The sequence below is a fragment of the Stegodyphus dumicola genome, chromosome 8, assembly GCF_044657685.1.
Source record: "Stegodyphus dumicola isolate Sdum_Otavi_A_Nest chromosome 8, ASM4465768v1".
NCBI lineage: Eukaryota > Metazoa > Arthropoda > Arachnida > Araneae > Eresidae > Stegodyphus > Stegodyphus dumicola.
The window spans coordinates 27,039,468-27,065,640 of NC_140775.1; the positions used below are offsets into that span (position 1 = coordinate 27,039,468).

The 26,173-nt window shown below is 29.5% G+C and overlaps 1 protein-coding gene across 2 annotated transcripts in view; it reads right to left on the reverse strand.

Moving 5' to 3' along the window:
• Window positions 1-6,152: 6,152 nt before the first annotated feature.
• The window catches only part of LOC118196155 (uncharacterized), a 411,448-nt gene continuing 391,427 nt past the window's right edge, over window positions 6,153-26,173 (reverse strand). For both annotated transcript variants that reach the window (XM_085821689.1, XM_085821692.1), the window contains exon 6: window positions 6,153-17,356. In XM_085821689.1, the coding sequence (XP_085677815.1) occupies window positions 17,197-17,356 (160 nt within the window). In that variant the 3' untranslated portion in view covers window positions 6,153-17,196. The remainder of the gene's footprint in view (window positions 17,357-26,173) is intronic.

Sequence of the window (26,173 nt, forward strand, 5' to 3'; positions counted from 1 at the left end):
TTTATTGGAATATTTTTAATTTGAAAAATAATGAAAATTTATAATTAGCCCAAAGGGCGTTAGTCCAGAAGAGCATTAATTTAGTTTTGGCGTTGAATCACTACAAACGGCGTATCACTTTTGCATTATATTTAAAGAATTTCCGATATAATGAAGAATGTACATGAATGTATGCATTTTTCTCCCATTGGGAAAAAACAACCAAACAGCCATCAAATTTTGAATAACGTAGTTCTTCAATGGAACATGGGCATCTGGAAGTCCAAATTTGGAATTTGTTTTATTATCCATATCATGTTTCATAAAACTTTAACGAATTTTTGATTAACTAACTCAACTATTTCAAAGGGAGCAATGGCAAAACTGTACGGAAAAAAAAAATTATCTCCAACGCGAGACTGTGCATCGGAAATTCTAAAGATATGCACTTTTTTAATACTATTTTGTGATATTGCTGTTGAGTTGAATTTTATGGTTTAAGCGCGAAGAACATGATATATAATAACTAAAGGGAACACACAAAAAAGCGTAATATAAAATCTGAAAGTTCCAAACTTTTTTATTTTTAAATTTGTGTTTATTTATTTTTTTTAAGTACTTACGTTTCAGATAATCAAATGCATTGTTGTGAAATTGCTAAAATATTCTAGTTAATATTTAAAATTAATAGTTTTATAGCAATGATTTTTTATTGCCTGAAAGAAAGCATGTTGTCAGTACTTTCTTTAATTGTTGGATGGTAATTCTTAGTAGCATTAGTTCTAATGATGATATACATTATTCATTTGAAAAAACAATAAAAGGGCATAGGATTCTTATTAGAACGAACAAAGAAAACGGAAATCTGTAATGTTTCAGATTTTAATGAGTTAATAATAATATAGGATGTTCAGAGTATTCGAGCGACCTTCTATTATCCGAAAAAAGGATTTTCGTGACATCAGTGCTGCCATCTGGTGGGACGTAAAAGTATTAGACTCTAATTTGTGAAATAGTCGGAAGATGGCAGCACAAGACATTATGAGAGATCAAAAGTATAATAAATTTATCGTCAAAAATTCGTAGAAATTTTACAAAATATGAAGTAGATAATAAAACAAATTCTAAATTCCAAATTTGGACTTCCAGATGCCCATATTCGGGTGAAAACGTACGCTATTCAACATTTGATGGCTCTAAGTGCCGTCGTTTTATCACAATGCGAGAAACACATTTACATTTATGCAGATTCTTCATTATTTAATTTCTTTAAATACAATACAAGGTTGTAATATTTGGTGACAACAGTTGGAAGAATCGACGCAAAATGCCAAAACGAAATTATAGCGCTTCTGGGCTAACGACCTTTCGGCTAAATAAAAAAAAAAAAAAAAAAAAAATATGGCAGAATACTAACAAAACGAACATAACGCTATTTATTGCGTAAACAGAAATTACATTTTTTATCAACCCAATTAGATGCCCATTGGTCACTTGGGTTCTTTACTCGTTCATTTTCAATTGCAAAAAGACACTTTTCACGTATAAAGGTACTCCGAAAGAAAGCGATTTTTCTTATTGCAAATTCGTAACTGAGGGTTTCTGTATTTTGACGAGCGAGGATAAAAGGTAATCAAATCTGGTTATCTTCAAATCCTTGAATAAAATTTATATTACACTAGTAGATTAAATAATTCCATTTGTAGTTTTTCTGGTACGCTATTGTCGACCTTTTAATGATAATGAAAATATGAATTCGAGTACAAATCATTAAAATCAATACATCATCTTGTCATAATAATTCTATTTTTGAGATTTTCATTTGAAATAAAAAGTAAGTATTTAATATGTAAGAACTGTACGAAACATTTTGATTCAAGTTGAATTTCCCGCAGTTGCGATTTAACTTTAAAATATTTAATATAAGAATGCATGTGAATAAATTTATTCTTTCCTCGCAGATCGCTATTGAAAATATTTAAAATCTCTGTTCAAGTCAACGAGAAATCCAGCTTATCGGTGATTTTATTTATCTATTTTTGCGTCATGAAAATTTTAATTTCATTTAATAAAACAGAAAACTGTTTTAATACAGCTTTTTAACACAGCTACTTCTCTTCATCATATAAAATAATTTCACTTTGAATGCCTTCAAACAATGCAACAAATTCCATGATTCAGAGCTCCTCTCCGTATAAAGTTTACTGTTTTAATAACCTTATTTACTGCAAACTTTTCGGTGGTTGCATGCGGTCTCCTAGTTTGACACCACTTGTTTATATAATAAAAAACTTATATCTTGTAAAAGCGTAAAGTATATTTAAATCATAAAATTAGTTAAAATATTAAATTTATGTTGCTAATTATACAACTTTAACTCCTGAAATTAATGCCATCTGTTCAGAAAGTTTTTAATCCACCTTCCATATCACAGATCATTTCAAAATTTAGGTTAAAAAAAATCATAAAAATTTAATTAATTTTTTTAAATCCGAATTCGTTTAAAACTTAACGTGCAGTTTTCCGTACACTGCAGCTGATATTATCGGTGAAATTCTGTTATTTAATTCTGTGCATATTACACAAGATTTGACGTGTGAGACCTTCCGAAACTATAAAAATTTTTATAGAATCTCTGCACAAATCTCTATAGAATATTTACACATCTTTATAGAAACTACAAATAAATTTTATGGAATTCTATAGATCTTATAAAAATTGGGCCATAATTCTAAAAGACTTTTTCGTAAGGGATCAGCTAATTTTATACTACAAAAGGTTAAGAAGAAAAAAACGTGTGGCGCGGATACACTCAGCTAATCGAGGTCTCAAAGAAATTTCCCTTTTCCCTTGCGTACAAGTTCATAATGGACTGAATGCACACAGTACCGATGATAGCTTGATAAAATTTATTTTCCTAAAAGAAACACTTTACAGTTCTCAAGCGTCCGACAAAAATACTTGTACCTGTCTTCTCAGTATCATTGTCCACAATAGGTAGTTACCACTTCAATCTATTAAGAATGTTAAACACAAGGCATCTAAAGAGCTAAGAAGCTGCTTAGGTGGCCCCAAAGGGGGCCTTAATAAGCCAGATAAGAAAATAAAGCCACTGTGGGCACATAACTTTGATGTGCCAGCAGATGAAACTCCAAGAATGGTCAAGAAAGAGGTAAAAGTGGAAGACCATTGTCTCCTTTACTGCATATGTACCAATCTAATGGAAAGCGACGAAAGACAAAAGTCAGGCCGCGCAAAAAAACTAGCTAGATTAAGAAAGTTTTAAAAAAGCAATCAAAGTTAGATTACAAAATTGTGATCGCTAAGCACGTGAGTAGCAAATGGTCTGATCAAATTATCTTCAGGAAAAATTTGGTAACTATAAACTTCTAAAAAATTTTCAGCATCACAGCTAAGTCCAGTTTCGAAGAAATGCTTATAACGTGGTATGTTGTAAATTAAGTTATAACGTTGTCCAATATAGGGTCAATTTTCCAGTATCATGGATCAGTTTGCTTCGGATCAGGTAATGTCAATTTACAGTTCTTAAAATCTAATTCTTTTCTGCCTGAAGTTTGCGGAAGTCTGCCTTTGAGGCTGACGCCCAGGGTGAAGATGTATAGTATAGAGCGCAATGCATAGTTATATCCTTCTCTTTTTATTGATTTGAGTCCAAAGTAATTTCCAAGAAGCACAGAAAGTTGGTTGACGATACCACAAACTTTTCCTATGACTTGCTTGGTACGACAAGTCCATGTGAGCCTTTGGCTTATAACCCTTAGATAATTACATTATTTACATGGATCACAGCTTCTCCGAATAAGTAGAGGTTTTTCAAAGCTGTATTCCGAATCTTGTGTCTTTTTTTTTTTTTTTTTTTACTTTCAGCCATTCCTACTGATTTTCTATTTTCTGTACCACTCTTTAATATCTGAAATAAAATCCTGCAGTTTGGTGATGGCATTAGTGGGCTGGATCCGAGCTCACGGCTATCGCCGTATCATCAGCATAGCAAGCTAACATAGAGTTATGATACAGTTTATCTCTGAGAAAATCGATTATGTAAAACAGGCAGAGGATGGGTGCAAGACAAAATTCATGGGGCACTCTTGCAGTGATGTTTTTGAAGGCTGAATACACATTTCCTTGACTGACAATAAAAGTTCGGTCGATTTCCTTATAAGGAAAGAATTGAGGAGAGGAATAATTTCCCGAATAACGTTCATCTTAATTAGTTTGTAGATAATCCCTTATGCAAGACGCGGTAAAATGTTTTCACCATGTCTAGCATAAGGATTGTCGTGCATTTCAAGATGCAGAGCTGCGAAGATATGGATTCCTCCTTTTTAAGATAATACGATAAAATTTGCTGTGATTGGAAAGCAAACTTATGACGGGAAAATTCTTCACTTTCGTGCTGTCCTTTACAGACTTGGTGAAAGTAAAGAGTTGGGCACTCTTCCAGGAATTGAGAAAATAACTTAAAGAGTCAGGCATTCATTGATAATTCAAATGAATTTGACGATAGTATTGGAAGGTTGGTAACATGTAGTTGGTAATTCCGTTTAAGACCCCGGATTTTCTTTTAATGTCCAACTTACATATTATATTTTGAATTTCAGCAGGAGTAGTGAGTTCAGGTGTAGATCTTTCTAAGGGGACACAGATCAAGAATCAACAAATTCTTCAACTTGTATGATAAACTCTGAGTCTACTATTGTCATGTTAGAGGTTAATTTCTGTTCTAGGTGTTCAGAGGAAGCTCTCACTGTGTCTATATTTGAGTATGCAGGAGGGGTCGCAGTTACACTTACGCGTGTTCTTAAGAGATTTGAGAAATTTTCAGAAAGATCCATCATTTAGCTCTATATCTACAATTATTAATTCCCCCTTTTTAGTATGAAATTCCTTAATTTCTTTTTAAATTGTCTTGGTAATGCGTTTTAACTCTGTTTTGATTGCCGATACCCCGTAAGTTGCCAGTACGCGGTTTCTGACTGTAATAAGTTCCTTAACGTTATAGGGAGTAAACTAAATTGATGCTCTCTTTTTCTCCCTCGGCGGCAAAGAAACTTCCGATAGCTTTGTTGTTCTTGTCTTGTCCATATTACATGGAATAATGTTTGCCAGAGCCTACTCCGAAGAGAGATTCCGATAGCTTTGATTTTTCGAAGTTACTGGAAGGCATATACAGTTACAGAGGCATTTAGGACAATTACGGTAATACAGGGATCGGAACAAAATGTCGTTAAGTTTGCCAACTTTTTTGTGATTCCTCGCCAAATTTGGCAACCAAAATTAGTGGCCAAAAACCGTCGCCAATTTGGTGAGATAGCCATTTATGCCAATGAAATAGTGCTGCCCCTGTTATCCTACTTTTCCGGCAAAGCTTCATATTTCTTGAGGCCGTTTATGTTACATTATAAGAAATTCGTAACACCTTCTTTCCTCACGCAACATGAAAGCATGGAGGAATTTTCCTTTATCTGCTTGAGATTTTTCAATTGCATGCAAGAGGAAAAGTGAATATGTATTTGTTTGCTTTGTACTGATTGTGCCTCAATTTATTATTTAGTTAAAAGTGATGGCGAGTTTTCAGTTTCTATGAATTTTGATAATGAATGGATAAATTCACAGAAGAGAAAATTTCCTCTTATTCTATTGAACTTTAATCTCAATTTCATTGTACATCTTACGTGAAATTTTGACACACACAAAGTCCTTTCTACCATACAAGATTTTATATACTGCAAATAGCATCAGGTACTTGATCTTAGGAAGTAAGTACTGTACATGTGTATTATATGTACATTAATGTTTAACAATGTGATTAACGAAAACATCATGTACAATGAAGTAATTGTTTAATTTCATGAGTTAATTTATTTTGCTAAATTTAGTGCTCATTATTGTATAAAGTTTGAGTGAGTTATGTTTTAGAATAAAACAATAAAATAATTAACCCATCTTCTTTTTATCTTCATTTAATATTATTTAATTTCATTTAATCTTATTCATGTCTTAAAAGGTATATATAACTTTAAAGTTGGATTGATTCTCTACTTTTTAATTCTCTCATTCTCATTGCCATGTAATTTTTTATACCATAATGAGTTTTATGCATACCCTTATTTGATTCATTAGAATTCCTAGAAATAAGACAAGACACTATAGACAATCAAATACATTATGTATTCTGAATAATAAATGTAGAGTTCAAATTTTTTACAACCCATCATTTATCCTTAGCAAATGTATACAAAAAAAATTATGTAACCAACATAGGGTGCTGCAGCACAAGTGGAAACAGTAGTATACAATATGCAGTTACAAGTCATGACAATAATCTTATACAAAACAAAAGGGGAAAAAAATGGTCTGACTCAAAAACTTCGACTGTTGTACAACCCACACAGTGGGTCTTAGAGGCTATTAACTGTACCTACTTCAAATGAGTAGATACCAAATATAATGGCAGTGTGAATTCGGAGTGTACAGTGTTCCAAAGTATTCGATGGTCAAGCAAACTCTTGAGCTTTCTATTGTTTAAATAAACTACAACACACACACTTAAAGAAAAGGTCACCTCTTGCAAAAGTAACGTCAGATATCAGTCAGGAAAAGTGTCTAAAACGTTAATGAGCAATTTGTGATGTGAATATTTGATTAAATCCAGCTTCAGCAGGAATGGAAATTAACACAATTATTATTTCTTTTTTATGTAAAAAACAAATTATCATCAACTTAAATACTGCAGTCATGAAATTTATATAATTATAAACCTAACATTTAAATACCATTAATTTATAACGGATGTCTGCATTCAAAAGTACTGAGAGTATGGATATTTTAAAAAATAAACCATATATTTTATATCATCTAATACTAATTTAGCATTTTGTTCTTATTCTTCTAAGTTCTGTTTATATGTCTCTATTTTATAACAAAAGGGTCAGTTTTTAAAAACTTTCAGTGCTTTGCAGGGTGGATATTATCTCATGCATAATGTATTATTAATTTCTTACTTGCAGCTTTTTAATTAATGATTAAACATAGCTGTTCAGCTAATTATATTTTTTTATTATCTTTCATTCAATTGTCTGAAATGTTTACTAAAACTTCAAAAAACTAAAAGTTCTTTTTCACTATAGTTACAAAATATTTGAGAATGAGTTTTATATCCTGTTTGCAAAAGCGACAGTTTTTATCTTCAAAGTATAAATTATCTATTGGATTTTGAAACACTGGCTTCAAATATATATAAAAAAAAAAAAATTAATGAAACTAGTGAAGTAATTATCAATTAAGCACAAACTATAGCAAGCACACAGGATCATTAAAAAATATGCTTACATTAAATTTTAAGAGCATAATTTAAGCATGGTTCTTAATTTTGTAAAATGATTAGCTGATAAAAATAGGCAAAAAATTCTAACTGTGGAATAAATTGGCACATGTATAGCTACAGCAAACAACAGGCAGTGAAATTTCGTATAATGATTAAAAGTGCCCTTATAAATAAGATAAATTTATATAATATTTATAAAGTTCATTATATGTATATAAAGTTATTATTGTTATATGTACTATTAATAAATTTACTTAGTCATGTGAGTAAAAGGAAAAATTTAACTCATTCAATTCTGAAAAATACTACCTTTCAGTCTTCATTAAAAAAAAAGTCTACTTATAAAATATTTAACAGATAGATAAAAAAAAAAAATATTTTTCAACTTATTTCAAATAATTACATAACCTGAACTAATAATTTAATGCTAGAAGTGCCGAATATAAAATACATTTTAATTTTCTCAATAATTCCCTCATAAAGATTTTAAAAATATATTTTAATTATGATGTAACTGTAAGAGAAAAGGAGGTCATGATTAGTAAATAAAAGTCTATAATCAATTACGGAATTTTCATTCAATATTCTGGCAACAAAAACAGCAACTATGCTGTCCACCTATTCTAAAAATTCTATCCGAATACACAAAATGTATTTTTTGAAAGTAGAAATTTTTTTTTAATACTACCACATGGATATTATGTTTAGTTAATATGATATAGTCAACTAACTAGAAAACGGTTTTCATTATGTGACATTACAATTTAATTTCACATAGAAGATCACAAATTTTAGTATCGCAAGTTTACTACTTTGCACGACCCATATGAAGGAAAGAAAAAAAAGCATGTTTACACGTGTTTTCTTCACAGAATGGACAATGAAGATACTTTTGCAGGAGATGATGGCATAAATATTAAATGGTGTTACTTAAAAAAAGACATGTAAATATGGCAGTGAACTAGCTGATTTTCATTCATGAGTTCATTTACATCAATACATAAGTAAACACACTGCATGAGATTTAAACACATAAGCATATAACAGTGAATAATAAACAGACCAGGACCCAAAACATAATAATAATTCAGTTATTGAAAAATGTTTACAAATTAATTGACAAATTAACATAGGGTAATATAAAAAATTGATTATTAAAAATTTCTAAATTTACTTTCTCTTTATTTCAAAAAACTAATCTGATGCTGACTGACTACAACATGATACGATAACAAATTGTTATTGAATATTTTTTTATATCTGTAAATGAGATATTTATAGAGCTTTGCTTTTACTTCATAAATGAAAGACAAAAATATATTATTATTTTGATATAATGATCAATAAATAAATATCCAAATAAATACATACATATATATATATATACCTGCAGCTTTATAAATATATGCAAGGATGTTTAAAAAGATAGCCTGATTATATATTTCTTGAACAGATAGACCCATGATTCCAGTTTAAAAAATAAATCAAATAAAGTATAGACTTTCTTACCGTAACAACTTGCTCATGGGACACCTTTCAATAAAAATTCAAAAACATTTAACTTTCATGTGACTTGTGTGATTCTGTACAGAGAAAATTTTAAACTATTAAGTTATTCCTTATACCACTAAAGTTATTTTAAAGGATAACCTAGCCTTCGTTTGTAAAACTGATACTCAATAAAAGTGTTTAATTTATATGACTTAAACCACTTAAGAACAAAATGCTGATTTTGAGGTTGCATAAAGCTGAATTATATCAAATCCAAATTCTTGAATTTTAGCATTTTTACAATGCCAATTCAAAACTAAAGCTTTTTTAAAAAATGCTTTCTATTATGACAACCACATTTTAAACACCTCCATTCGAAAATTTACCATGCATATCTCCCTTTAATAGTATTTATATATAAAAATTTTAAATGTTAATTGCTGATAACTCTAGTAATTTTGAACATTATTTAATTTCATCTATTTATTTAACAATATTTTGATTACATGATTATTTAAAACATTATCCCAATTACTGGTTTTCCCTTTGAGGCTCATAAAAATGAAATTTTGAGAATTTTTATTAAAAGCTATCTCGTAACAAAAATTGTCCTACTTTGAAAGCCAACTTTATTAGATTTAACTCCTTAAAAATTTAGCCATGAGTATATGACCAGTCATTCAAAAGATATTCATTCTTCTAATCTTTTTTGAAACATCCTGTATATATAAATATCAATGAATTGTGTGCTATTACATTAAAAAATCAAACCATTTTAAATTATTATTTCTAACTATATGGAATTTGAAACATTAAATTACAAACACAATGAACTAATTAAAATAAATACAAATTGTAACATAATAGAGATTTTAAATTTGCGTAATCCAGTGGCTCTATAAAACATGAATAAATCATCAAAATAATTAGCAAGAAATAATAAAGCAATAAATAGGCACACACTTGCTACAAAATTAAATGACATAATCACTTAAAGCACATATATATACATAGTTTAAAACCTAAATTGTACTTTCATTTTAAATTAACTATTCAGAAAACCATATGCACTTTGCATAGGAAAATGTTTTTACATCCCCTCCCCAAAAAAGGCCTTAAAACATAATAATTATAATTCGATCTACAATGTTTTTAACCTTCAGAGACTGAATTTAGAATCATCAGATTTGGTTCCCATGTGAATAGTTTACATTGATATATGTTTGCACTGAAGTACATGTGTTTATAAATTGCATAATATTAACCATTTTAAAAATGATGAATCTTCAGTGTAACAGATACTAATTGTAAAGTACAAATTTCATTCAGAATAACATAACAGTGAATAGTATGCGCCATAATTTGATACAGGTTAATTCTGTACTCACAAGCAAGCGTGTAACTTTTAGGCCAATAAAATAGAATCAAATCTTATTTTTACATTTTTGCATCTCATGATTTATTTTTATGCATATATGCTTTAACCTTTCAAACTAAACCAACATAAAACGTGCGGAATTCTATATCTAGATGAAGATTATAAACCATCAATCTAAATGGGAACATGGAAAACTAACAATCTGAGAAAATTAATATCTAATACTTGAAAGCAAAACATTCTGTTAGAATTTCAGCAATATTAAAATTATGATTGTAGTTTTAGCAACAAAATACTCATCATAGTATTTTTACATTTCATTCTAACCTGAAAAGTGTCAGAGCACTTACAAAAAAAAAAAGGGAAAAAAAAATTAAATTTCTACTATTTTCCAGTTTTGTGTTCCTGAAGTCATTCGTATGCTATAGAACATTATTCTCATTCCAAAATCTGTTCTAAATTTTTTTTCCAATATTTAATGGTATCAGGTGCAATGAAACAGGCTTTTCTAATTTATACTTCACAGTGCATCATTATTCTTAATTAACTAAGGAACTAAAAAAATATTTATATACATTTTCACAGAAAAAGATGGACACGATGCAGACACTTCGCAATTAGAATTCAATCATATGTATTTTGGAAGCTATTTTAATAAATATAAAATTAAATTGTTTATAAATATGCAAAATAAGTAAGACCTCAAATTTATATCAGTAGCTGGAATAACATAAACGAGTCTTGAACTTTTTTTTTCCCCCGAAAATGCAATTATTATTACTATTAGTTATTTTAAATACTCAGTACAATTGAAATACTTCAGTGCACAGTTTTTCAAACCATGGCATACTGCAAGATCTAAATAAATGTAAAATAGCCTTCCTATCGGTACATATATTTTTTATTCATATTTATGTAATACAAAATTTTAAAAGTTTGAGAATACCCACTTTAGCGTAAAGTATTTGGAAATCTAGAATCAAATATTACATTTCCATTTTAGAAACTTTATTCATAAATAAATTATATAATGAAAACAAATATTCCAAAAATTAAACAACTTTTCATAAAAAAAAGTTACATTATTAACAGGAAAATTCATTCAAAAACAGAAGACGCAAATAATTTCATTATGGTAATTCCTTAAATTCCTGACTGCAAATGGATAAATTTAAAATAGTGTAAAATTTATCACTTGAACAGATGTTTATAGTTACAACTTAAAAGACTAACTTATAGCAACTCGATTCTTGGAGCATTTTCACTACATATATATATATATATATATACAATACAATTTACATTTAAGCCAGAACATTACATGAAACAGGAAATGTTATTCCACATGCCAAAAACAAATTTTACATCATTTAAGATCACTTTCTTTTAGTAATAATTATTTTATTACATACTAGAAAGATTCTTTTTGATTTTTTTTTCATTTGCTGAACAGTTTTATATTATTAAGCAAAATGCATTATACTGCATAAATGTCATCTTAATCAAAAGTTAATTACAATTTTAAGCAAACAAATTCCTATTTAGTTCAATTAGCTAATCGATAACTGTACAAAAAATTGAAGTGTCCATACTGACTATTCTATCAACTCAAAATTTCCTATGTATTACAACTTATGCGTAACATTAAAGAGTTGTAAACATGCCTAAACAAAAGTTAAGTTACTATCATTAAATTTCATACTTAAAAAACTATGATAAGAAAGAGTTTTAAGAACTGCTGACTTGTTATTGTGAAAAATATGGTACTAATATTATTATAAATAATTTGGATCACAGGTTGTATTTTATCTAATTAAAAATAATTATGAATTCACATATCTCAGGGTTTCCAAACATAAAGACACTTACAAATTTGTTTATGAATTATTTAAATAAAATTTTAAAATATTTTAATGGCTCAAGAATGCAAAATTTTCAGTCAAATGTATACTTACATTTAGTTAAAATTAATACAGAAATAAATACATCACAGCATGCAAATGCATTTTGCAGAATTTTAAATTACCTAACTATGAACATTTTTTCTTACTGCTATTCTATTTTCAGAAGTTTTATTCTTACACATTGTGTACAGAAACATAAATATCATAATTATTTCAATTATTAATATTATTTGCTTCAAATATATAATAATCTGATATTATCCTTAAATACATACTGTTACTGAAGTAATAAAAAATAAATGTAATTAGACACACACAAAAATATATACATATAAAAATAATAACTTGAGGGTATGTGTGAACCAATTGCTAAAAGTATGGAATTGAAATTTGAACTTTTCAAATAATATGACATGATGATGAATATAAAAGCAGCCAAAATTATACACTTCCTCAGGATCACCTCAGAAAACTAATAAGTTACACCACTCTTTAGTGACCTAATAAAGAAAGCATAACTTTTAAGTATAAGAATACCCATATAAAAAATGGCTTTGAAGGTATGAACGTGAATCAATACATGAACAACTAATTCAGTTGCATGATAAAGGTTACCCATCAACAAATCCAAAGCTTATTATTAGATTCTACATAACTGCAAATGATTATAAACTGCACTGTGAGAAAGGATTTAAATTATCAAGCTCTTCATCTTTTTTTAAAAAATTAAATGCAGGAACCTTTTGTATATAACTTTTGCAAAAATACCAAATGTTCTAAGAGTATGAATATGCAGATACTTCACAGATGTTGCACTTCATAACAACAATAAAACATATTTGCTTATAATCTGCTAATTATACCCTGACAAATGAATTCAAATAATAAAATTTTTAATTTCTAAATTGAATTTTGTACTGATTTCATTTAACTTATGTTATTTAATTACTTAATTTTTGATTGAATTAATGATTAATTTTTTTAAATTCTTATTCAGATATGATTCAGAAATGTAGCTCTGTCGAATATACTTTCGATTTCTCTTTGAAAAACACAAGGGATTTTCCTCTAATATTTATCATTTAATATTGCATGAATATTGTTGCATTTATTTCTGCTGCCTTTAGTAAGTTTACCTCTATGAAAGACTCAGTTTTTGTTTCTTGATTATTTACTTAATTTTGCAGCTTCTGAGTGACTTGAATAGTTACTAATTTTTCTGATTACAAAGCTGTAATATATATATTTCAATTCCTTTTTATTTATTCATATATTTTTTATTCAGTTTATTTTAATAATATTTAAGCAAAGTGCCTTTTTGACTGCAGTGTGTAGGGGTTGGATTAATAAATATGCATAATAACTTAATTTACGTTAATTTTATTTGCACATTTATCAGCTCAGAAACATGGCTTTTCTTCTGCATCTCTTGATACATCATACCACTAATGAAAACGTGGTGGGAAATGTAAAATACATATACCTTTATGTTTTCACATTTTTCAGGCATTAAACGTAATTTTTGATATGAATTTCATTTTGGCATTGCACTGGTTTGTCTAGAGACTTTAGAATAGCTTATATATTGTTTTTGTTTGATTTTTGCAATGGTTGTTTGCATTACCCATTTGGCTATTTTTGCGCCAAATCATTATTCCAAATTCAATATGAATTTGTTCAGCTATATTTTTATTTTAATATTATATATATGTAAGAAAAATAAAGAATGTGTAAAGATTAAATTAGCAGCATAAATTAATTTTCCTTCTCTATTCTAAAAATAGTAATATCTCTGGACTGTGGCATTTCTAGATTAATCCACATCATATGACTCTTACATAATTCTGGTGATGTAAATGGAACTAAAACTCAAGCAGCCAATAGTAATTTTACAGCAATATTAACTATCCGATCAAAATGAATTAAGAACCAAAACTAACTCAGCCTATTCTGAATTAAAACATCACCCTGAACATAAAGCACTTGCTTTCAACGCTTAACCTAGCTGGACTGTTGTCTATCTGCTCCTTTTATCGTACTGCAAATTTAACTAAAATGTTAACTTTTTGTAATAGGCATAATTAATGTGCCAACTTGATTGTGGCCATATGTTTACTGAAATAAAAATTGAATTAAACCTAACTTGACTGCAAAATTTCTTATTCATTGTGGATCGACGTTTTAACATTCTACAACATCGACATTCTTGCTGTACATTACAGATTCAACTGCCTGCAATCTACTACAGAATCTATTACATATATATAATAATTTATAATAAGAAAACTTTCCATATATGATCTCCAAGGAACACAAATTCGATTTAAAACAAAGAAAAGAAATTTAATTAGTATCAAAAAAAAATTTCTTGGAGAATTTTAATTAGTATTTTAAATATTTTCAATACCTCCTTGCATGAAAACATGAAAATCTTTAATTGCAAAAATACCAAAACCAAAAGTAAACATTTTAAGCATTGAAAAAAAGAGGCTTATTAATTTTAATTGCTTTTATTTTGAATATATATACACTCTTAAAGCTTCATATAGAAGGAACAAAAAATTTAGTTCTGACATTTCTTTTTTGCACTTTTTTTTTTAAAATCAAGTACTCTTTTGAAATTTATAATTAAAAAAAGCATAACAGTTAAATTAAATACATTCAATTACAAAGTATACATTTTTATTCCTCAAGATGATAACCCAGTTATTAAGAAAGTCTTTCATTATTTTCAAAAACAGGAAAAAAGACAGGAAGTACATTAATAAATCAAGAACTAAACAAATTCCGAGGGGAGAAAACAACAATTTGGTCCCATAGTCATAAATAATGGTTTGGAAACCCTGAACTCATTAACTATTTTATTTCATTCAATATTCACAAATATGTATAAAACTACTGGATATTCCATGAATAATTATTTCTGTTAAATGCAATTAGTATTCATGAAATATCATTAAAACCTTGACTAATAAGTGTAACACAAAATGATAATTTTGCAACTAACTGTATAAGAATAATAAAAGGAAACTAAGGATTTGCAAATAAAAATATATATACATGATGTATTTCAATAATTTTCAGTTACAACCACTGCATTTTAAATACAAAATATTTATCAGCAAAACATTAGGTACAAACATTGGCCGAGAGTAAAACACAGCACATACGATAGCCCACAGTTTCTAAAAACATTTATGCATACATATATATGCCAAGAACATGTTATCAAACACTATTCACATAAATTGAGGTTAACATATCTACATTTGCAATCATTTCTTCTAATTCATTGCAATACTTTTGATATTGAACATATTACCCTTCAAGATATCCATCATTTATTTATTTTTGTAAAGTTGCTCTTGTATGAATCCCAATCTGATGCAATATCTTTCAACAACATTGTTACGCAGCAAGTATATAAAAATAGTTGATATATATTTTTGAATTAGCTTCCAACAGTTCACCTTGTACTATTCTCACAACAGGCAGTGAAGTTGAAACCATCTGACACTTAATTCCCGATTGTATTGGACCTGACTTACAATTAAAAATGCGTCACTAAATTCCAGGTTCATTTTCAGAAATGATGATTTTATATGGCAAATTTCTTAACAATATATTTTATATGACTTTAATGTTCTAGTCTGGAAAAATTATCTAAGAGTTATATAATTTCATTTTCTTTGTGAGTTTACAGCATTCCCTACATCTATAATAAAATACAGTTTCTGGATTTCTTTTTCTTTTTTGAGTTTAAATAATTAAAGAGCATGTTTAATATGAATGTTAGTGACTAAAAAAGTTTTTAAAAAATACATACAGATGGCAAACCTGATTTGAAAAAAAGGAGGGCGAAATCAAAAATGTTAACAGCATTTAAGATATTAAATATAAAAATATTACAATTAACATTTTCATATGTTATTCATATTTCTTTCAATGAGATATTAATGATACATCTGATTTATTTCAAAACATTAATTCTCAAAACAGATTAATGGTAATAAAATGCCTTAATAAACATAAAATATTACTAAAAAGTGCCCATAACAAATCTTACAAATCTTACAATAACAAATCTTACAATAACAGAAATGATGTTTTATGAAAATTGCTCTTGCCATAAAATCACTAACTTTTTTTTAAATCTTTTCTAAGTTTCAAAAATAAAAAACTTCTTTCATATCCTTAATTATTAAAGAAAATATATTAGCTTCTGGCATTCCTAAGAAATATCTTTTTTAATATATCAACCGATTGGAAAATATATTATAAAAGTATTAGGCAATCACATTATCAAAAGTTTATAAAACTATTTAAAAACTTTTGATAATGTATTTTATAATTCTTAAAACAGAAATTCTAAGAGTGTGTTTCTATGAAGAACAGATTAGAGAAAGACAGTTTTGAAAACTTGCACAAAATTAACATTAAAAGGCTTGCCAACTCTGAATAATTTGATGCTACAGCAATGGCTCTAATAAAATTTATGTAATTTTACACATTATCTTAACTATGTAATATAATATTACAAAGATATTAAAAAAAAATTTTTTAATTGCTTTATTAAACTTAAGCTGCGCAAGTAAGTCAGATCAATCACAAAAGGATCCAGATGGAATGAAGGGTTTTGCGTAATAAAGGCACTCATCAGACCTTACACTTCTGTGAGTCACCTTGTTTCCTTGATAAACACTCAGCTTCGTCAACTCTGAATTCACTAGTTCCTACATAACACAAACATATTCTCTCATAATTTTCATAGTCTTATCCTGTTCCCTTGAATGCTCAACATTAATGCCATGTGATAATGAGGATTTCAAAGCATGGAAAACAAAATTTTGATTTCCAATGACCAAGTAAATAATTGATGAAGGCCTACGAAAATAAATTACACAACTGCTTACAGTTTTGCAGAAATATGATTGACTTAAATAGGTATGCAGAAACCAGGGGACAAACAAATAATGAGGATAATGTTCAAATGAAAAAGTTCCACAAATTGTTTCAGTGGCACTTGAGCGGTGGATTTCAGGCTACAGTAAATTTTTCATAAAGGACTGGAACTTAAACAACAAATGTGTAGATTTTCATTTTCGTTTGCGCTTTCCAGGCCGGGAGAGGATACCCGCTGTCTGAAGTGCATCCAAAAATGGGAGCTGTAATGCTTCTCGAGGTAGTTTGGAAACTGGAATGGTTTTTTCTAGGTTGGAAATGATGTCCCCTTCGGCAACCCATGAATCTGGCACTCTGGAAGAAAGTATTTTCAAAAATTAAAAATATTTACAAGAAAAATATATTATAATATTTAAAAAAAAAGCTAACACTGTATAATTTAAATGGAAAACTAAATAATAATAATAAAAAAAATATTTTTATAAAGAAATCAGTGTTATCAATATCAGAAATAACAATAAAAGATCTAAAGAATTAAAAGATGGATAAAGTGTGAGCACATAGCTAAAAGCAAAATTAAGTGAATTCATAAAATATGAAGAACCTTATCCTAAATAAAATTAATCAATTTTACTTTAAATAACACTTTTTAGAATTTGAAAGTATCTATGATGTTGTACAACACATGTTGTGATTGTCAACATATTTTAATTGCTTAGTAAAAAGGCATAGCTATATGATATAGAAATATAACTATGCAGAATACTACTTGAATCACAATGAATGCTATCTAGATCATGTTCCTGCAATCAAATGTGATAAGTAAAAGCACTTCTACAACTTGACAAACAAACAAACAAACAAACAAAAAAAAAAAAAAAAAAAAGAGCTCCACATGTATGCATCTTATTGGAAATACTGATGAATGAGTTATTTCTGTTCTTACAGCAGCAGAGTGTTATTTACATTATACTCAAACAGAGTTACTGAAATTAAAAATAACTCTCATTCAGCAATTCAACAAAATGTGAACATCAGCTTTCGTGTTTTCATTCAGAATTTCTCATCACAGAAATCTGTGATGAGCTAAGGAGAAGACTTAACTAGGAAGGCTATATATTCAGATGTAACTGAAGAAGTACAGTCTATTAGACCTAATTCAATTTAAATTCAAATAAAAATACCAGCACAAAATTTTGCTTATATATTTTTTAGAGCACAGGTTCCCCACCACAGTGGGCACCACCGAGCCTGCCGATCGTTTAGCGTGTGCCTGCCACTGTGTGATCACGATAAAAATGTTTTAGTTTTCAATAAAATTCTATGTGAATGTTTTCTGATTTTTAATGTACTAGAAATTACCAGATACCAGCACAAAGTGAAATGCGACCGATCTCTCTCTCTTTTTTTTTAATGTGCATGTATTATTAACTCTATCCAACTATAACTTCACATTGACAAAGTAAGTGGTGCCTGCCACCCAACAAATATTCTAGAATAGTCTTAGGACAAAAGATATTCTAGAAAAGTCTTAGGAGCTCTTAGGGACAAAACTGCTGGGAACCCCTGCTTTAGAGAGTTTTCTTTATACATATGTGATATTTTGGCATCAAAGTTCAGGCATGGTTTTTGCAGAGTGGTAAGGCTAATCCAAATGAAGAGGCAAGTTGATTTAGTTTTTAATGGTACATCTTTATTCCATAGCTTTTATTCAATTATCACTGTAGATCATTTATTCGTTACTAAATAACAGTATTTAAACTTTAAAGCGTCATAACTTATTCTAACAAAGAGAGCAAGCCATAGACCCTAAAGGCACAGATAGAGAGGAAAGCTTCTGACGCAAGATGGCGCGCATTCATTATTTATAGTAGCAGTTACATAATAGGCTAGCAAATTCTAGAAGGTATTGGTCTAGGAGGAAGATCCTGAATTGCAGAAAGTTAATTAAAAGTTGCGTGTTCGTGAAAAGCAAAGCCATCGTATTTTTTTATATTTTACATCTATATATGTATATAAATTTTAAAGTTTTATACATATAACTTTAAAATTTTATTAAATATGTCATCACAAGAAAAAACATTTATTTTATAACATACAATTTTTATCAGAACAGCACACATTGAATATTATTCTTGGAAAGAAAAAAAACGGTATAAAATTAGTTACTTTTTCTAACCATATTTTTCTCTTAACGATGAAAATAATTAGATGTTACAAATTAACCCTTATGCTAAGAAAAAAAAAAAAGAGAGAAGAAGAAGGAGACAGAGTAAATTTGAATTGTTTTTGCGTGTTGCTATTTCACAGTTCTAATTTTTGTGCACATAAGACAATTCACGAGTGCATCCTTAACCCTCTGGCTGATCATCCCGCGATTTCCACGGGAACTCAAATTTGCTCATCCTGCGATTTCCTGAGCATATGTTTTTTTCTTCTCTTTTTTTTTCCTTTTCTTGAGGAGCGCATCCTGTTTTTTCCCCATTTAACCATTGAAATAAATTATATACCGTATTAGGCATTTAGTTTACGTTTTGGCCAACAGATATCATTAGTAGTCCACAAAATTGCGGCATTTGAAGGCACGTGGTATTAGCGCTCAAAATTCACTTTTTGCCACTTCTTTCTTAGAGAAATGGCTGCTAGAAAACGTTCAGTGATTATCTTGATTAGATTAACAATTAGATTTATTGAATCTGGTGCAAAGACTGTGAAGTTGGACTTTGCCTTGAACCCTGTTTTGAACTCTTATCATACTAAACTGCATTTCTAAGGTATTTTTTATATTATGCAATAAATAAAAATTAACTGAAGTTCGATTGAAATTTATTTTTAAAAAAAGATTTTTTTTTTTTTTGGTGATAACATCTGAAATTTCCTGGCAACTTAGTTTCTCATGATAAAAATCTATATAAAAAATATTATCTACATTTTTCAATTCTCCAATATATATAAAATTAAAATATGGGGGCGGGGGGAACCCACAATTTTGGAAGCGATTTCGGCCCACAAATTTAGCAGTCAGAGGGTTAACACAGAGGTCTCCTACAATACATGGATAAATATGCACCTTCTCCACCACTTTGTGTGTGCGTGTGAGGACATAAATGGCATGCTTCATTCGCTGCCTAATGTTCATGTCATCGTCATTCGTAATTTTGATTTATTCTTAGATTGATTCCTCTGATCATTTCGAGAATTTACTTATTTTTTAGATTTTTACATTTATCCATTTTACAATACTGGGCAATATTTCATCTATAAAGACCAGTTCCCAAACAGTTTTCAGATTTGCTTTTTCTCCTGATTGTCCATATGAAACCAATCCTGGAAGTCAGACTACCAAGCGAGTCCTTCTTGTATTCCTGCTTTTGGATTACGCGTTCAACAATGGTGCAAGAGCATGACTTGGAAGAGGTGAAAGTTCAAGCAGTAAAGTATTTGGAAATACCTCTTGGAAAGATGCTCACATTGAGCTTTTCAACATATTTTCCAGCTTAGCTAAAGATAGTACCAGTGATGTCGTGTACAAGCAGATTTTCTATGAACATAGACAGGCTTACAATGACTATGTTACAGTGTATACAGTTGGATCAAAGTCCCAGGATCACGTCGACTCTGCCTTCAAGTGTGAGAATACTATTGAGGGAAGAAAACTTCATCTCACTTGCGCCATCTTTACTGCAGAGATCGTTGCTTTGATATTAGCTCTATCTTTCATAAGTAGACATAGGAAAAATTTCATTATTTACACAGACTCAGTTAGTGTGCTAAAAGCTCTCGAATCGTATGAGAATAACACAAATCCGTTAATCGTAGAAGTGCTGAAGCTCAATATTAGCTTCAAGGCCAAAGGTTACCGGATCCTTTATTGCTGGATACCAAGCCATGTTAGTATAAAAGGAAACGAACTGACAGATATCGCTGCAAAATGTGCCTGTTGGACATTGAGCCAGGCCGTTCCTTATTGAGATATCAGATATCTATTCTGATTGGGAGGAAAAATTTGATGAAATGGAAAAAGCTTTGGGATGTGCAGCTAAACTATAAATTACCAAATATAAAAATAGGGGGGAGGGAACCTCTAAATCGAAAGGAGCAGGTCCTTTTGATGCGACTGAGAATCGGTCACACAAGGCTAACACACAGATACCTACTGATGCATGAAGCTGAACCAGTATGTGTCGAATGCAGCACTATCTTAACCATTAAACACATTTTAATTGATTGTCCAAATTTTAATCACTTTTAAAATTTTTATTTTAATTCTTGTGAAATTTCAGCGAAAGATTTAGTTGGTAAAGAACCACATTTTAACATTTTTAATTTTTTGAAAGCTACTAAGTTTTATCATGTTATTTGAATACTCTGAATCCAATATGGGTTTCAGAAATCTAACCCATATCTAGTTTTATTCATACCATCAAAATTTATCTTTTAACTATAGATTTTTCTATCTGTATTTCATGGTTTTCATATCCTGGTTTTTCATAAAAGAATTTTATGTGTTTAATCTTATTGCTTGCTATTTTATACCTATCTGTCTTACATTTCCACTCGTGAATATGCACTGAATGGTGCATGTGTTTTTATCTCTATTATCTGAAGTTTTGGAAATACACAACCTTTTTTCTGGCACAACATATTGGTTCATATTCTGGTTGCCATCCATTTTTCATATTCTAAGAATTCAGAATCAATTCAGTCAAATGTGAAATTTTGTTAAAAAAATTCCTCTGAGAAGCTTCATCTCTGAAATCACTTCCTACATAACTTAAATCTTTGAAGTTCTGACTCGTAACGTGGATCTGAAGGTAACATGACAATTCGAGGACCAAGTTTCAGCAGTGCTATTCAAAGGTTTGCACAAAATTGTAACATTAAGAGGGAGGTGCAATCAACTAGACCGGATGGAAACAAATGGCTAGAAGAATTTTAAAAAAAAAAAAAAAAAAAACTGAAAGCCTTCAGATTTTACATTACACCTACAGGGGCATTTGTTTAAACATTTTTATGTTACTTTTATTTATTAAATATCATGTTCTTCATACTTAAACCATAAATTTCAATTCAACAGCAATATGCCAAAATAATTTTAAAATGAGCATAACTTTAGAATTTCCAATACACAGTCTAGTGCACTGGAGATAAAAATGTTTTTTTCCTGTACAGTTTTGCCATTGCTCTCTTTGAAATCATTCAGTTTGTTAATCAAAAATTTGTTTCTATAAAATATGAAATTGATATAATAAAACAAATTGCAAATAATAAACCAATTCAAAATATAGGTATAAAATAACAAAACAAATTCCAAATTTGGGTATAAAATAAAGGAAATTCCAGGGTTTCCTGATGCCCATATTCGGTGGAGGATTACATTATTCAAAATTTGATGACTCTTTGAGGTACCATTGTTTTATCACAATGCAAGAAACATACATACATTTATGCAGATTCTTCAGTATTTAATTTCTTTAAATATAAAACAGGGTGATAAAATTTGGTGGTAACAATTTGAAAAGTGAAACTGACATTTAATGTTTTTGACACAAAATGCCTAAAGGAAAATAATAGTCCTTCTGGACTAATGCCATTTGGGCTAAAACAAAAAAAGCAGATGCCAAAATTTCAAGAAAGCTGCCCTGTTTAGTAAAGGTCACAAAAGGGGAAGCTACTAACCCTAGTAGATGCTACTACGTTTTACCCTAGTAGAGATTGTTGAATCATCTTTCTGAAGAGATGTCTCTCAATTGAAAGGATAAAGACAATATGCCTATTTTTACATCTATTACTAAATTAGAAGTATATTAGTTTAGCAAATAACACAGATGAAAAAATAAATATCAGATGCAAGTCCTTTGACAATATCAAAGAATAATCACAAATTGGAATCCACATTAGTAACAAGCATGCAAGTTGCATGAACGCCAGCTGTTATTATGTGATATGAGCAAGGTCAATTCAATGTTTCACTGGTGTCTGCCAGAGATGAACTGTCCATGGCCACTCACAAAGTTCTCTCCCCTCTGGACCAACAAGGAGAAATTTCAAGAGTTCTTGACAGAATGAATCCATTCAATAGAATAGGGGTGATGGGAAAACCAAACTTAGATGTCTGTGAGACTGCACTTTCCAATTGTGGGTTGACAATACTTAAGAAATCTTACAAGGATAATTGCTATAGTGTTACTGGCTTAGGATTTCACACTGGAGGACTTTCATTCTGATAGATGATACACATAACAAATGTTAGTTCTTCGATTTTTTGTATTTTGAAGGCATAAACATTTTAATATTTAAAATTTTGTAAAGAGCTAATAAATAAAGGCAATAAATTTGTAAAAAGACATTAATTTAAGAATTTACTACGCTTTCATGGTTCAACATCCTGATTCAGTGGTTCATATCACGTGACCCCAAGTGATCTCATCTCACATAAATTACGCTACAAAAATCTAATTCTCTCAGTAATTATCTACATTCATTTCAAGTTAAATCTTAATTTGGAATACAAGTTTAAATGCAAGAATTATTTCAATTCATATGAATAGCTTACTCAGAAATTATGCGAAACCTCAGTGCTTTACATCGTTAGTGCTTTCTTATTAGAATGGATGAATTTAACCCTCAACTTTGCCTTTTCTATATTTTTGCCTGCAGGTGAGCAGTGTGATTGCATCCTAATTGATTTAATTACCCTGAATGGCCTTAGGGCATAAAACTGAACTATCTAGTATTGAAAGAAACAATCAATCTGATAAGAAATGGCTGTGACTTGTTTTGAAAATGAGGCATAAAAGGTTACCAGTGAGGATATTCTTTTTGGCATCAGTTGTACCATTACTGGTGACTTGATCGCCTGCGCCAGCAAAATGTAAAAATACCAAAACATTGTGTATACTTGTAATTTGCTGCCAGTTAGTTATATATACATAAAAGCACTGACAAATGTTGAAACATCTGATGGAAATTGTCACATCAACAATGTTCTCATTCATTTGTCAAAAGATGTTTGTAAAAAACCTGCCCCTTAAACAAAAAGAAATGAGAATGACAGTGTCAAAAGACCTCACTGCTGTTACTGATTTGGGCAGAATATCTTAAACAACATAATAATGGGAGATAAAGTAATTTTGGATGAACTACATACAAAACTACTGAAGAGACATCAGCATCTTCAGCCCTGGGGAGGAATACTGACAACAACAAAGAACATTTTAGAATAATTTTGGACACAGATCGATATCACCATAGAAACATTCATTTTGAGGAATAAAATAAGTTTAGAATATCCTGCATATATTCCTGATTTGTCGCCAATCAGTTCTGATAAAAATTTATTTAAATAAAAGTTGATACCTTAAGAATATCAAAACCACAGCAACAAATCATTTTACAGAATTATCAAAGAATTGATCCTATAATTAATTTCAGGTGCCCGACATTGACAAAAATCTAATTGTACATGGCTTACTATTCTAAATACAGAAACCTTCCAGCTAAATGTTTTCCTAGAATAAAACAAAGTGTGGAAACTTTCTGGAACAAATCTGCATAATTATGATTTCTCTAAATTGTTAGAAACCACTAGTTACTTACATCATATCCCCATATAAATAATTTAATGTTGCTTATTTGTATTATTAATTTACAAATAGTAGTTACACAAATAACATGTTTGACATAGATCCCTAAAAGAAGAATTAGATATTAAGTTTAAAATTTTTTCTTTTCTCTTTATTGTTCTATACTTATCAGTTATCAGGGCCGGATTTAGACTTGATGAGGCCCTAAGCTATTTGAAATATGGGCCCTTTATAATCCTGTTAAACTATACTTTATTACTATATTTATAATAGAAAAATTTTTATCATTTAAGAAGTTTTGTAAACTTTGAAATTCTGCAAAAGTTTAAATTAAAATCTAAATGCAAAATAAAATATTTGACTCATCTTGATGAAATGTTGAGCTAAACTTACATATAAAATGTGTAAAACATAAGAAAATATATGATTAAATATTATAGGATAAATCATTCAGAAAGGAGACAGTGTGTGATAGTCGCTAGCATTTCATTAGCTGTGAAATACAGGTCAGGCTTTTTTTTTAATTATTCATCTATTTGTTTTGTATGAATGTTATTATATATATAAATATGTTGATTTTGTATGAAGATGGATTTTCACTTATCTTCTGTTCATATAAATTATTAGTTTCTTCAAGTATTATGTTCATTAGATCATCATCCAAAAAAAATGGTGAAAAAATGAATTTCATTCACATAATTTTGAATTAAATTTATTTCTGCAATTCCCAGACGTGCACAAGGCTTCAAAGATCGAGTTTATGATGCAGTATCCACTATTGTGCTGGACTGTCAGGTGAAATCAAAATAAGTTTCCATTTCAGTCTCTGACAAAATTTAGATATCCAAATTACTATCCTCATTTAAATCTAGGGGCTTTGGTGTCAAAATAGTCACTCATGGGCCTGTTTACAATTCAAATATACTCTCCTTAAAAACTTCTTTCACTTAGACATCATACTATTAGTTGAATTCTCTCAAAGGTCTGCTGTCTCAAGAAGATGCAAACTGAACTGAAATGGGAATTCCTAAAAACACAGCTTCACAAACAATTTTCCCACATGTAAAAACAAAAAACAAATTTGAAGCATTGGAAACAGTCCAATAGTTACATCATATGAAGCCTCAACTGTGCATCAGCTGGGTTTTATTTACTTTGTATCTTCTGCTCGTACATCTAAACAAATCACCGAAATCAGAAAGTACTTCATGAACATAAGGTCACCAATGTTCAAGTAAGCTACCTGCAGTGGACATAAAACGACATCTAGTGATTTAAAAGAATTCTAAAATAATGCATACGTTTGAAAATGTATATATTATACACCTGTCTGGATGATCAATGCAAGCGGTGATGCACCTGTGCATCACCCAGCAGCTAGTGACATTTGGGGTTTTCAGTTCAGCAACATGCCATCACGAAGGGGTTAACAAATCAAACAATTTAAAAGCATTAAATGTAGTTTTTTATTTTTTATTATTATTGGTTATTAAGTGGACCCATGAAAATTCTACTAGCTGGACTCATTAAAATCATTGTATGTATTTTTTTCCTTTTTCATGCTACTTTCAGCTGCTGCCCATGC